The 16316-nt window shown below is 33.7% G+C and overlaps 1 protein-coding gene across 1 annotated transcript in view; it reads right to left on the reverse strand.

Moving 5' to 3' along the window:
- ARMC1 (armadillo repeat containing 1) overlaps positions 1-16316 on the reverse strand; it is a 40876-nt gene that overhangs the window by 22568 nt on the left and 1992 nt on the right. The window contains 2 exon segments of the mRNA XM_037803026.1: positions 3927-4018; positions 12123-12343. Coding sequence (XP_037658954.1) covers positions 3927-4018; positions 12123-12305 — 275 coding nt within the window. The 5' untranslated portion in view covers positions 12306-12343.

Raw genomic sequence — 16316 nt, forward strand, 5'->3', positions numbered from 1 at the left:
AAATGTATCTTATATCATAAATACCAAATATTTGGTATACCAAATAAGAAATGTTCTTAACTGGATTTAGATGTTCTCCTAATTTGACATTGGAAATTCTCTTCACCAAAGGGATCCAGGGCTAAAAATACAATATAAAAAGGTTTTAACCTTTAACGATGAGCTTTTATTTACAGAAGAGATTAAAATTAGAACAGATTCATTCTTAGTGACAGGGAACTTGAAATTCTCTTCACAATTAGAGAACTGAAAGTAACAGTGACTTTGAAATCAATCCAATTGTCAATCTGTAAGCACCAATTTGACCTCAACAGCAGTAAAGCGTGCTATTGAATAACATGTTAAAATCTCAGTAAAATTCTGTAGCAAAACAGAATATGGTAAAGGGCAAAAATTTAGTCCCCAGAATTTTCCCTATTATAAAATATTCTTCCGTGCTTCTCATGTGAATAACCTCCATTCTCCCTAACTACTTCTGTTTTTTGTTTCCTCATTGATCATGCCAGGCTGTAAAGTTTCTCTTCAGTTAACATTCCTCCACAGCAGATTTTCTTTGCTCTCTCTGGAACCTTCTGGTGTACGGGAATAGTCTTCTAGTACTTCCTTAATTGCATAGTTCCATAGCAGCATAACTAAATCTCCCCCTGTTCAATACTCCTAAATTGAGAGATGCCCATCTGAAAGTTTGCTTCTAATCCTATCCCGGCTGACTGGCTATCATGGGGCAGCCACATCAAACAGAGCAATTAGAGTATATAATATAGGTCTTACAAAGTGACCCATGTAAGAATGGGATGCTGATTAGTTCAAAAACTAAATTACAGTATTGATAAAACAATCATCTATATCTGTAACACAGAAGTCAAAATGCAAAATCAAGTCTAAAAAGCAGATGTTTACTGTGTCATACCAGTTATGTAGATTAAAAACTCACCTTTGTCTATATGCCTAGAAGGAAAAACCTATTCATTTTGATTTTTTAAAAAAATTTAATAGAGGTACCCAAAGAAACAAACAGATAAAGAGATAATAAAAATGCCACAGCAATCTGATTTCTTAAAAAAAAAAAAAAAAGTCCAAGCCATAAGATAATTCACAACACAGTTAACATGCTAAACCCAAACCTGATTCTAACACTTCCTCAAGTCTTGTTTACTATCCAAAAGACACAGTTTTATTAACCTTCTGAGACTTACACTATAATTCAAATATGATAAACTTCTATGAAGATTATTTTGGTAAACAGAGATGACTTTTAAAGAGCTTGAAAGGCAACCTTCGAATCTGAGATCTCCAGAAGCCAAATGAGCTACAAAAAATATATAAAAATTATTACATCATGGCCACTTTGGGGAGTAGGATACAAGACGAAATTGTAATAGAGTATGCAACAGACATACAACTGCTTTACTCCTAGAGAAGCCATCATCATTGCATATTATTCAGAAGATACACTTTATGTGAATTAAAAAGACAAGCCACCTGCAGCAGCCATAGAGGCAGACTATTTGGATCTCCCTTCTAGAAAACATTTCAGCTGCAGGAAATACAGTATAGTAGCACAGCTTCCAACTGAAAAGGCTTGGGAATCCACCACGGCTTTCAATTAGATGGCATGTTTTTCCCAGGCAGCCCCCAGACAATGACTACGCAGGGGGCACTGGCTCCTGGCAGTTTCTGCCCAATTCGGACTCTTCTAGTGGGCAATCTTAGCTCTAGAACTCCCCAATAGGGTAGCTAAGACTCTGTCAGATCTGTATTGCAGTCTGAAACTCTCCTGGCTCAATTCTGCTTCCTCTCCACTTCCCTTTCACAGATGTCAGCTCTGTATCACACTCTAAAGACTCCCTGCCCAATCCTGCTGCCTCCCCCTTTATCTTTATGGATCTTAACCCACAATAAACCTCTTCCAATCTAATTCCATCTCAGGTTCTTCTTTCCACAAGACCTGAACTGACACACCACTTCTTTAACAAAGATACAAGTAAATGCTCTCCTCATTATTTTATATTTGTATCTCTGTTATACACATACACTCTCAAAAACACATAAATAACAACAGCCTGAGCCAACCAAGCTAACAAATTGGTTTAAAGGCTAAATCTATGGTACCTCTTAAACTTTCTCTAAATTTTTAATGTTCAATTTTGAAGTATATTCTAATATGTCAATTATTTTTTTAATCTAATTTCCTACATATTTTTATTTTTACATTATTTTTAACTTCAAAAACCATACATGTTAAAGGAATATGTAAATTTTAAGCTCACCAAATGAATAAAATAGCCCTACAGAAGTAACTATATTATGCTCAAACTTTTTAATGTTTTCAAAAGAACTATATACCAGTTAAAAGATTAAAAATAGTGAAATATATGCCATTAAAGCATACTAGGAAAAATAATAATGCAACCTTATATTTTATACAATATTTTAAGGATTGACAAAGTATTTCTACACATATTATCCCATTGGTCCTCAGTCACTCTTTGTTTATTAGCTTCCAAATAAAGAAACTAAAGGTCAAAGAGGTTACTTGTCTTAAGCTTAATTCAGAATTAGAATCCAAATTTTTATTCCAAACCACAGGCTGTGATTCACACAACCGTTGGCAGTTAATATTTTGTTATCCATACTTAACTGAGCAACTGAATTAAAAACAAACAAACAAACAAACAAAACCTTGAGTTTTCATCTTGGCCTATCATTATGTAATACCAAAGCACCACATAGCACTACAGAACTACCCTATCAAGTAGGGTATGAGAACAATTATTTAAGTAATCTCTAAAAATAGGATTAATAAAATTAAAAAATATTTACCCAGAAGTCAAAAACACTAAGAAAAAAACATACTGCCATGGAATTCAGTTTAGATGATTCTCCACTATATAATTTAACTCACAAAATTATAAAAGCGCCACACTAGAACTAATATCCATCAGCCCCACAACAGCCTTTATCACCTTCATCGTTCTAGGACTTTTGTGATCATTTGAGCCAACAAAACTACAAGATAAATTTAAAAATTTAATAAATTAAATGGTTACTTATTATAGTTTTATTATACTTAATATAGTTTTAAAGGCAGCTATGTCTCGTATCAGATCAAGAAACAAAGTAAACTACTAAGAGAATAAAGCATAGACTATTTTGCTTCCTAACATAGTACAAACATCAAAACAGTTAATCTTCAACTTCTAGCCTTCTAAAAGGAAATCAGGAAGGCCCACCAAGGGAGTGAAACCAGAGGCAACATAGCTAGGAGACATTAGATAAGTAACTTAGCATTTCTGTATTTTCCTTAACCATAAAACAAAGCTTGTATCTATCAAACATGCCTCAAAGAGTTGTAAATATCAAAATGAGACAATGGACATAAAGATCTTTATAAAATGAAAGGTATAATTAAAAACAATCCATTTGTTAAAAATCAAATAAAATGGCTCGTAGAGCTCTAAGTTTCAATGATGTTCAAGAAAATCTCACCAAAAGCCCATTTCATTTCCATGATCTTGATGACTGTTCTTTAGAGTTAAAACAAGAATGAAGTAAACAAAAGAACTTCATGCTATTGCTATAATATTGCTTATTTTCAAATATTAGTCATCTGTTTTGCTAGCAAAGCAATTTACATGTACTTTAAAAACTTCATACAATGTAGAAGTTTTTTTTAAAAAAAATGTGATCAAAAAAATGTACATTTTAAACAAAATCTAAACAGTTTTATAAGGGCATATTTACTATCAATGTTTAACAATAATCAGAATCATTTATCATCAGAACATTTTTGGACACATAACCTATAAGAACGTGCCTTTATATTAAGAATGAAAATCTCAGTAAAATTATACATTAAGTCAGTATACTTTAAATAAGAAAATCCATTTTCAACTGCATTAGGAGATACCATATACTGTACTTACTTCTGTATAACATTTTGTAAGCTTAACATCATACCCAGTTCTCCTTTCATTTTTTCTCTGTTAGCACGGCATTCTGCCAAATAGCGAAGAGCCTATAGCAGAAACAGTAATAGGTTAATTCAATGTCCAGGCTATTCTTCCATTCTTGAGCCACTGTTATTTGGAACACATCTGCTAAAAAAATACTACATTCTTTTTACTTACTGCTATTACAAATATGTTCCGTATGGCTTAAAAATGTGTATGAAAACAAACATGGTGAAGAGAGAAATGGAAGATATTAAAAAGACCCAAATGGAACTTTCAGAGGACAAAAATATAATATCTGAAATGGAAAAACAACATTGGACAAGATTAGTAGCTTAAGAAACTACAGGAAAAAAAGATAAGTGAACTTTAAACTGTAGCACTAGGAACTATGCAAAATGAAGCATAGAGCAGGGAATAAAAGGGGCAGTGCAACAGTGACGTGTGAGACAACATTAAGTGTCTAATATACACGTAACTGCAATCTCAAGAGAGGAGAAAGACAGGAGACAGGAAAAAAAAACTTTTGAAGAAATAATGGATAACAATTTTCCAAATTTGATGAAAACTATAAACCCACAGATCCAAGAAGCTCAACAAATAACAAATTCCAAGCAAAAACCGAAAAAAAAAGACCCAAATAAACAAAAAACCCACAAAACACAAAGAAAGCCATCCATATTAAGCACATTACAATCATTTGCTGAAAACCAGTGATAGAGAAAATTTTAAAAGCAACCAGAAAAAAAAAAATTCAGTATAGAGTAACAAAGATATGAATTAGAATAATCTTATTAGAAATCATGTGAGCCAGAAGACAATGGAATAAGATCTTTTAAAAGAAAAAACAAAAAACAAAACTGTTAACCTAGAATTCTAAACCTAGAGAAGACATCTTTCAAAACTGAAGGTGATGTATTTTTCAGACAAAAAAAATGTTGAAAGAATTAATCACCAACAAACAAGCATAACAAGAAATGTTAAGGGAAATTCTTTAAGCAGAAAAGAAAATGACATCAATAGAAATTTGAATCTATAATAAGGAATGAGGAGCACCAGAAATGATGAACATGGGGGAAAATATGACTTTATATTTTTTAAATTTTAATCTCTTTGAAACATAATTGATGGTTTAAAGCAAAAAAATTAATACTGTGGGATTTTTTATATATATAGAAGCAAAATGACAAAAACAGCACAAGAATGGGAGGAGAAAAAGTAAATACGCTCCTGTATGATTCTTACACTATACATGAAGTGTATGATTTATTTGAAGATAGATTGTAATAACATAAAGATGCACCGTGTACAACCTAGAGCAACCACCAAAAAAAATTTTTAAACAAAGAGGTAAAACTAATAAGCCGATAGTGGAGATGGAATGGAATTACAGAAACACTACACTTGTTCTTCAACCTTCTCTGGAACTTGCATTCCTTTCTCAGTAGCACAGTCCCTCTGTGGCTTTACTTCCCTTCTTATTCAGGCTAGCAATCCATTATTTCAACCACTCTCTTGCCAAAATCCTAAACTCCCTTACACAGTCTTTCTGTCTAATTTAGCCAGCCAAGTATCAGTCCTGGACAAATCTAACTATTAGGCTTCTCAGGGCCTGCAGCAGGGAGAAAAAGGAATTTCATAATCAAGTCAGTAAATATTGTATCAATTGAGTTTTACCAAACTCATCAATCCCTCAATGCTGGTGAACAAACTCATCTTTCTCCTCAGCAACCTTTCCCATTTTCTATAACCATAAGAGCCTTCTTCTCAAACCTCTCCCACTCTAGCAGCCACATGACTTCTGAATTTAAACATGTTCGAGTCCATGCTACTAAAAAACAAAACAAAACAAAACAAAACAAAAGCTCTTTCAAACCCAAGTCCCTACAAGCAATTGACATGCTCCCTTTTCTCATTCTTACTGCAATTCTTACTGAAATAGGACACAAGCTAGGGGCCACACAGGTTTCCCATTTGTTACTACTCTTCACTCGTGTATCAATGTCTGTTTTGCCTGTTAAACTTAATTCTATGAGAAAAAATAGGAAATTTCTATTATATGGTTTGATTTTTTTAAAAGGAAAAGCGCACAGGTTTTTCTATATGAACTTGTAATATAACTATGGAGTATTTATCATCAATCATTCAATACCAGACAATGAATTTAAATCTTCTATGTAATACTTTTCTTTTAAACTTTTTTGTTCTGAAAATAGTACAAACTAGAGAACAAGAGTGGTGAATCCCCATGTATTCATCTCCCATCTTCAACAATTATCAACCATTTGACAATCTTGTTTTACCTATTTCCCCTGCCCATTACCATAATGGAGTATTTTTTTAGCAAATCTCAGAGAATATATCACTTCATCTGTAAATACTTAAATACAGTTCTAAAACGTTAGACATTTTTCTCTAATTAACTTAATGGCAATACTATTCCCATATGCTGAAACTGCCTTTCTTTTAAATGCATTTATTGTTGAAGAAACCAGGTTATTTGTCCCAGAGAAAAGATCACATTCTGATTTTGGCTGACTGCCTCGTGTTAGCCTTTAACATGTTTCTCTAGCCTCCATATTTCTCATAACATGGTAGTTCCTTCAACCTTATTAGGTATAATTCTTCTAAAGACTGTCTCATCAATTAAAATGAGGAAAAAAAATGCTTTATTCTTTCTTTCAAATTACCAATTTCAGAAAAAAAATGAATGAGCACCTTATAAACCTGCAGAGTTGGCACTATTTTATTTTTTAAATATCAATGTAACTGATTTGTTATATTTGATGGGTTTCAATCCACTGTATCCAGTTTTGATGCTCAAATTGTCCCGTCTTTGGCTAGTAAGAACTTCAAATATCTGCTAGTATTTTTAACAAGATTCAATCAGTCTTTGATAGCTTCCCTGCTTTCTAGCATTAAGAGCTGTTCCAGGCTCAATATGTGCATTTCCTGCCACAGACCCAGAATCCACTATTTCTCCAAAGAACCCTGATTCCATTTAATGGGAGACAGAATTTAGAGACTGAAATCCAGGTGCTAAGGCTGCTCTCCACTGTGAGGGCTTTTGGTTCTAGGTCTTTTTCAGTGCACAGAGGTAGGAAGCATGTGTGTTTTAAAAAAAGGAAGATAAATCATGAGTTCATACTGATACTTCCAATTCAAATTTACATAAAACTTATTTTTATTCTACTTTACATAAAATGCATAATTTCAAAGTAATAACAACAATAGTGTTACTTACACTAAGATTACTGAGTGCAAAGATTTCTGAGCCCTTCTTTCTTTTGGATGTACCTCACTAGGAATGTTATTTATTTATTTATTTTTGTTCATTTCTTTTCTTTTAAATTCATTTTATTGAGATACATTCACATACCATGCAGTCACAGAAAACAAAGCGTACATTCAGTTGTTCACAGTACCATTACATAGTTGTGCATTCATCACCAAAATCCATCCCTGACACCTTCATCACCACATACACAAAAACAACAAGAATAAAAATTAAAGTGAAAAAGAGCAATTAAAGTAAAAAAAGAACACTGGGTGCCTTTGTTTGTTTGTTTTCCTTCCCCCAGTTTTCTACTCATCCATACTAGGAATATTTTAAAGTCAACTGAAAAAATGCTTCTTTGGAGTTATGCTACCACCTTGATATACTGTTTGGTCTGTTTGTTTTCAATATGTAGGTTTTGCTTTATCTTTTTAATTTAATTTTCTAACCAACTAATTTTCATTCCATTCTAAATCAGCAAATTGTATACACTGAGGATGAAATACTAGAAAGACAAATCATTCTGGATGTTTAAAAGTACGACATCACACAGACAAAAAAAAATCAATCCCATTCAGATAGGGATAAGCACGCAGATAAAGACCCCACTTCAAAAGTTCCCATCCTTTTTAATTAATAGTTGTTTGGATATAAAAGTCCAATTTAAATAATGCATGCATTCCAGATTTAATCTAGAGAGGCTCCCTTGAATTAATAGCTCTGCCATTTTTAAATAAGAATAATCAGAAAAGTAAACACTTTCTCCTTCTCTTCCCTCCATTTCTCATGGTTTCCTTTCTTAAAACTTAAATAGAAATGTTCACTTTTTTTTCTCAAAAAGAACTCTGCATTGCTTTTGGGTTATAATCTCTCCCTCAGTTTTCATGACTCTTATCACAAGGCAGTCACAGAGAACCAAGCTACAGCTGACATAGCAGAGCAGATAGCTAATTTTTTTTAATAATGGTATAGGCAAACCTCATTGTATAATGATTATAATGGTGATGAAGGAAAAGGAGGAGACAACAAAAAGTAAGAGGAGGAAGAAGGGAAAAGGAAGAAGAAAAGGGAGAATAATTGTCATTTAAGAAGTCATTTTGCAGCATATATCAAAAGATGAAGATCAATTTCTTATACAATTCTCAGGATATTTTAACAAAAACATCCTTATTGAAATTTCTGTTGATAAGAAAAAAATCTGTGAATTTCCTCTACATTAAAGGAATAAAGAGGGCATCTTCTGGAGCATAAAGTGTCAAGACCTAAGTGTCAGCTTCATTAGTTCCCATAGCCAAATTATGTACTTTTAAAACCCTAGTAGCATCATTAAAACATACAATAATTAAAAAAAATAAATACATGACAGTCTAGAAGTTTCAGAGGGCTTTGCCAGAAGACTGTAACTTCTATTAAGGTACCACTGCCCCCAGAGTGAATCCTATTTCAATAAAAAACTAAATCCTGAAACTTGAAGTCATTACACTAACTGTTGACAAGACTAGACTGCAGTTGAAACTGCCAATTCCATTATCCTGAGTTACTAGAAAGCAGTTTTGGAATCGAGTCAAAAATATTCATTCTGATATAAAAAGGAAAAAAATTCAAAAGGGAAAAAAATAGATATGTGAGTATGCCAGAGATGCTACTATTCCCCTCCCCATTTTCAATATTTTTGAGAGACTGACCACACCATGTCCTTAGGAGCTCAGCCCCTGCTAAGATGGCAGCAGCTTCCTGACTCTGTCCAGAGCTAACAGGACCAGATTTACTTTCGTAGAATTGGAACTCAGACCTGGACTGCTGGATTTGTAAGACATGTTAACTAGAGGTTTAAGGCTGTTGTTATGTAGGAGCAGTCATGCAGGTAAGCACGTAAGTGAGAGGCAGAGAAGACAGAAGCAGAGATAAGCAATTGCAGGGCCCCAAGAAGACAAAGATCAGCTCCCACAGTTCCAGTTTGCATTCTTGTCACCAGTTTTAGTCCCACATGCCTTGCTCTTAGGTTCTATACCTTTGATTTCTTACAATAACCCTCCCTACCCCTTGCACTTAAGATAACAAGAGATCCTTACACCCAAACAATACCAAGACAGGGAAAAATAGAATACAATTGAAAAGTCTAGAGGAAAAGGAAATGGTTAATTTATTTCTGTATCAACTCAATAGAATGTTACACAGCTATTAAAACTGCATAAATTTTAGGTGGCAACACAGAAATGTTCATAGCAAGCCAAATAAAGCAGACTGAAATTTTCTGCAGTATCATTTAATGGATCAGGAGCAGAAGTGAGGAAGGCAGCCCACTTGGATAGACCCTTAAAGAGGCTTTTGTTGACTGGGTGTGCTATAGAAAAAAGGTGGTAGGAAAGGGTAGGAGCAAAAGGACTAGTAACAGGTAACAGGGTATATGCTGGAGAAGGAAGAAAATGAAGAGAAAAAAAGAGGGAGCACTTAAGGAAAACAGAAGGTGTTAAATTAGAAATCTTTTTAAAGGTTACAAGGACACTTCAATTACATAATCAGTTTCACAAATGGTCATCTTATTGCCAACCACTTTAATTTGTGGTACTCAATTTCACACTGGTTTTTAAGTAAAATCTTTAAAATTACCAGGAAAAATCATTAACTTACATTAAGTTTTCCACCCAATTTCTTATGACAATACTACAAATACTGGCTCCTAAATCACTATTTCTCTCTCTGAATTGGAACAAATTGTGATTACAATGACAAATGTATTTTCAACCTAGGATAATTAACTCCTTATCTGGTTATACTTTAAACAAAATAACTAAACTAACTGGACATTTTGGATTCCATAGACAAAGACCAAATTTTACCTCTCAGTATCAGCTCTCTGAAATTATTCCTCTTTCTCCTTTCCTTCCCATCTTATCTTAAAACAAGTGCCGCTGATAAAAAAATTTGGTAAATCCATATACTAGAAAACTATTTGGCTACAAATGATGGAGGAAACTTAAATGCCTATTGCTAAGTGAAAGAAGCCAGTCTGAAACGGGTACATACTGTATGATTTCAACTATTTGACACTCTGGTAAAAGCAAAACTACAGAGGCAACTAAAAGATCAGTGGTTTCCAATGTCTGAGGGGTAATAAGGATGAATGGGTGGAGCACAGGACATTTTAGGGCAGAGAAACTGCTCTGTATGATACTGTATCGGTGGATACATGACATCATGCATTTGTCAAAACCGAGAAAACTGAACAACAGAAAGAGTGAACCCTAACTTAAACTATGGACTTTAAGTAATAACAGTGTATCAATATTGGTTCACCAACTGTAACAAATGAGCCACATAATGTAAAATGTTAATAAAAGGAGATACTATGGGAACGAGAAGGCATATGGGAACTCTGTACTTTCTGCATGATTTTTCTGTTAACCTAAAACTCCTCTAAAAAATAAGAAAAAAAAAGGAATGAAGTACTGATGCATGCTGCAACATGGATGAATTTTGAAAACATAATGCTAAGTAAAAGAAGCTAGTCACAAAAGACCACATATTATAATTCCGTTGATACAAAATATCCGGAATAGGGCAAATCTATACAGACAGAAAGTGAACTAGTGCTTATTTAGGGCTGAGATGAGGACAGGTTGAGGGGATTTGGGAGTTATAGCTGAAGAGTACAGGGTTTCTTTTTGAGCTGACGAAAATGTTCAGAAATTAACTATGGTGATGGGTGTGTAACTCGGAATACACTGAAAACCTGTATTGTACACTTTAAATAGGTGAATTGTATAGCATGTGAATTACAGCTCAGTAAAGCTATTACCAAAAAAAGGTGCTTTCTTTGAGTATACATTTGCACTGATATGATCCAGTCCTCAAGATTTCTTGTTAAATGGTAAAAGCAAGTTGCAGAACACTCTATGCATGTAATATGCCACTACTTGTGTAAAAGGATTCTACAGCTACATACATGCTTGTACATACAGGAAAGAGATTTACTACTATTCACTCTATGTAGCCTCTATTAATTTTTTACCTTGCTAACACTTTTTTTTTATGAATTCAATATAGTTTTAATCAAAAGAATGTCTACATATATTTGAAAACAGAATTACATATGCATCAGATAATTATTTATTCACTTTACAGATCGTGCCCAATATTTTTATAGATTCAAAGACCATATATATAATTTTATTTGTACTCAAGGTTATAAAGCCCTTAGGCCAGGATATAGAAAAAATTACAGGAATCAGATACAGAAAATTATAGGAATCTTAAAACACATGTAAAAAAATGAATTGCAGAAAGTTTTAAAGTAGAGAAAATAATGAAGAGATAATATAGATCACTATTCAGACTATTACTGCATATAGGTAAAACACAGAAAATATTTTAGTGTTCCGCATTATTCTCCCAGGTATATGTATGTATGTTTCCAGGTGTGTGTTATGTATATGTGTGTATATGTACAGGGTCAGGCATTTTTTTAACACATAATTAACACAATTTCACAGATCCTAGATTTAAGATGATACAAAGAAGGACTTGAAGCCAGATAATCTCTGCCAATTAAAAAAAAACTTAATGATTTGGGTAATTCAAAATTAATTTTAAAGATATAGCAAATCACTAGTCAACTCCTTGGAAGTAAAACTGAAAAAGGCTGTTATACTGCTCCACAAAACTGATTTTTAATGTACAATTTTGGAACATGTTAAACCCTTTTAATCTGCATACACATAAACCTATCTCTTTTCCTACTCTGGTATCTTCACTTTACATATCTGATAATTGCTTCTGTTCATCTATACATAACTCTATATGTCCACTTAGGTTCAACATAACACTTTTTCACATTCTCCTTAATGGCAAAAATAAAAACATTGAGGCTAAAATTACTAAAGACAACTTACAAGTAAAGCAGAGTGGACAACAGGGGGGTTGGGATGGTCCATAAATAAAATAAGGCCAGGCAGACATCCCTGATCCTGAACAATGGCTCTTCTGTTTAATGGGTCTGCAGCTAGATCCCGGAGCTGGTTAACTACTGACAGAGCATTAGGCTCTTCATTCATGGTGGAGGAGGAAGAATTCATCTTCTATGCCATATGCTTGAATAAAATCTTCTTAAATTCTGTAGAAATAATTTGAAAAAGTAGTTTTAGGCTGCTGCTGTATATTCTGGACTTAAGTAAACAGGATTACAATACCTTTAGAAAGAAAGAGATTAATTTAATTGCACAAAATTTAAGAATTGACAATTCCACAGTTTAAATAAAGAAAAATGAAGCTAAATAAAGAAATCAAGTTATATGTGCATAATGTTAAAGAACATGTCATCTTCAATATTTCAATAAATTCCTTTTTAGCAATATATCTTTTAATACAAGTCATAATAAAAAGATCTTAACAGTTTAAGCTTGTAAATTTCACTGTACTTTTCAAACAGCAGCACTGCCAATGTTTTTATTTCCTCTGCAAAACATTTCTAGAGCAACTAAGACAAGTACCTCAGGAAAAAGTACCTAGCTGACAACTTTTGTGTATGAACAGAACCTCAGTACAAAGGGTCTACAAAAGATAAAAGCTCCTGGGAAAACAGTGACTCAAAGAAGTCTGTAACCAAAGAAGCCAAGAAAGGTATCTTGCCCCTGTGACTCAGATCAGTGGAGTTTGGGAGATCAAAAGTAAATCTAAGGATAGCTGTCCAATGCTGAGTGCACATTTTCTGCTCCCTAAAAGAAAATCAAGAACAGGAAGAGTGAAATTCAATTTTGAGATCATTCAGTTTAATCCTTCATTTGACAGATAAGGAAAGAGACACAAAGAAATTAAATAAGTGGCCCTAGGTCACAAAAGCCAGTTAGTAAATAAGGTTTTAGCCCAGTTCTACACTATTTCGTAATTTTTGGTCAGTTATCTTTCCGCTTTCCACACAGTCTTTAAATTCAGCATGTATTTTTTTCTATAAAAGTAAACATGATATTTTAGACAAAATACCATTAACATAACAATAACCAAATAACAAAATAAACATACAAAAGGCAAAGAAACAGAATATCAAGGAATAATCTTCACCTATGCAAAAAGTTAAAAATAGTAACTTCAATTAACCAAGTTACACAGTATATTTCCTTATTAGGAAGAATATAAAGGTGTAAATACTTTCCATCAATTAATGGAGTAAGTTTAGTGCGAATTCAATAAAAATTCCAACTGAAGAGCGGGGAGAGAAAATTATTCTATTAACTCGAGAAACACTATTAAAGTTGTTTGTTTGTTTTTGTGGGGGCAGGGAGGTAATAAAGCAGAACTAGCCTTACTGTGCTTTGAAATATACAAAGCTGTAAGATTAAAACAGTAGTACTGATTGGGGAAATAGGGAGAGATAAAAATACCTCTCCCAGGAAAACTATTTTATTATTCATGTAAGAAAGGCGGCTCCTGAATCAGATCCAGGTTCCACCACTCAGTAACTTTGTGATTTCAGGGAAATCATTCAAGTGTTTCTGCCTCAGTTTCATCTATAAGGTGGGATTAATTGTAGTAGTTATCAAATTACTTTCCAGATTAAATGACAATTCACGTAAAGGACTTAAGACTAGTACCTGGCACACAATAAGGGCTCAATAAATGGTATTTATATGGTGTCAAAAATGAAAGAAATCCTTCTGGAATATCTTCTTAGCAATTTTTTTTTTTTTAAATTAGAGAAGTTGTACATTTACAGAACAATCACACATAAAATACAGGATAACCATACACCACTGTGCTGGTTTGGATGTATTATGTCCCCCAAAACACCACGTTTTTTAATGCAATCTTGTGGGGGCTGATATATTAGTGTTGATTAGAGTGGAATCTTTGGATTAGTCTGTTTCCATGGAGATGTGACCCACCCAACTGTGGGTAATAGCTCTGTTTAGATTATTTCCATGGAGGTGTGGCCCCACCCATTCAGCGTGGGTCTTGATTAGTTTAGAGGGGGCCTATAAGAGCTCAGACAGAAGGAGCTCACTGCTGCAGCTTAGAGAGACATTTTGAAGATGGCTGTAGAAAGCTGATGGTGACATTTTGGAGAACGCCATTTTCAAAAGCAACCTGGGAGCAAGTAGACATTAGCCACATGCCTTCCCAGTAACAGAGGTTTTCCGGAAGTCAAAGGCCTTTCTCCAGTGAAGGTATCCTATTGTTGATGTCTTACCTTGGACATTTGCATGGCCATAAGGCTGTATCTTTGTAACCAGGTAAATCCCCTTCATAAAGGCCAATCCATTTCTGATGTTTTGCTTAACAGCAGCATTAGCAAACTGGAAAAACCACCCTATTACTAACACCTTGATTGGTGTGATACATTTGTTACAACTGTTAAAAGCACATATTTATAAGTGTACTATTAAATGTATTCCATGGTTTAACTTCAGGTTCATTGTGTAGTGCAGTTCCGTGGCTTTATTTTTTTTTTTTTTTAATTTTTATTCTGTTGCCACATATACAACCTAACATTTCCATTTCCCCCTTTTAATCACATTCATATATATATTTCAGTGCTGTTAATTATGCTTACAATGTTGTGCTACCATCACCACCAACCATTACCAAAACAGTTCCATCATTCCAAATGCAACTCTGTACATTTTAAGCCTTAACTCCCTATTCCCTATCTCTACCCCATCCCCTGGTAACCTGTACTCTAGATTCTGACTCTATGAATTCACTTATTCTAATTTTTTTTAATGAGATTCTTAACGATTTTATACTTCTAAGAACCCTCAACTCATACTATACGGCAAAAAACAAACACACGTTTGTTCCAAATAAAATACATTAACTAAACTAAAATTTTAAAAATTTGCAGCAAATGCAAAACAAAGATTTTAATAGGTTAGTATTTGACAGGTAATTTTCTCAAAATGAAAATACAATTACAGTCACAATTTAAAAAAAAGGACAAAAGAAAAAGCAAGACTGAATACGCAAGGATAAGACTACACAAGTTTGAGGATATTTGCCTCTAAGGTGCCCCTACTGTCAACATCCTGTATATCCCTGTTCACAAACCAGTTTACCCATGAGCTTTATGTGCTATCACCAGCATAAATCATGTCCAAAATGCAATCTGCAGAACCAATTATTGCTTCAAAGGCCCAAGAGCCCAGTCAGTTATGAAACAAATCCTATGGCTGATGGCCTTTGTATACAATGCTGGCCTTAAGAACTGGAAAGCTCTGTTCTCTTCTAAGGACTCCTTAGATAATTATTCTCTTTTTCATTCAGAAACAGTCATAGTCTTCCAGTTCCTTTGGGATCAACAAAAGTCAAAACAGTTAAAACTTCCAATCTTCAAAGCCCACTGATAAAAGGAGTAAGCCCAAATCAGCAGCTGCCTAGGAAAAGGTCCGGAATACCACGAGGTATCAAAGATTCTAACATAACAAGCAGAGACAGAAACCGCGGTCAAGCACTGCATTCCCTATGGCACTTAAATCAAAGCAAGAAAGGGAAAAGCTGTGATTTACCTCCAAAATTATAAGGGTTTTATGTAAAACTTCAGGAAAGAATGCCTCACTAAGAGTTCATTTTTCTTATATTAATACTGTTGATATCAATTTATTGTGACATCCCTTTCTAACTACTGCATTGCCTGAATCCTGTTAAAAGATATTTCTGAGGCATGCAGAACTCATATAGTAGATTTTATACAAAGACAGGTATGAAACAGTCGAGAAAATGGAAACAGGTAAGCAAAACTTAGGACTTTATCCCCAGTCTATGTATTAGATACATGTTTGTTTTGGGGTTAATACTATCAATCTTACACAGTTGCCTGATAGAAGTGTTAGCCTTCAATAGGCTGTAAAAAAGGTTTTTTAAATGACATATTTCAAGATTCATTCTATTCTACCCTCTTTCCTATTCCTGAATTTGGCAGATCTCAAAATAGTTTTTAAATAGTCTGAAATACACTAATATGAGCAACTTTGTATCAGCCAATGTATCCTAATATAAGTAAAAGAAAAAAAAATCTACTTTCTTTATCTAAATGAATACTGCATCATGTTCAAGAGAAAATATGTTTCTTACTTAAGTTTTTCACCTAACACCCA

The sequence above is a fragment of the Choloepus didactylus genome, chromosome 14 (assembly GCF_015220235.1).
Source record: "Choloepus didactylus isolate mChoDid1 chromosome 14, mChoDid1.pri, whole genome shotgun sequence".
In the NCBI taxonomy this organism is placed as follows: Eukaryota; Metazoa; Chordata; class Mammalia; order Pilosa; family Megalonychidae; genus Choloepus; species Choloepus didactylus.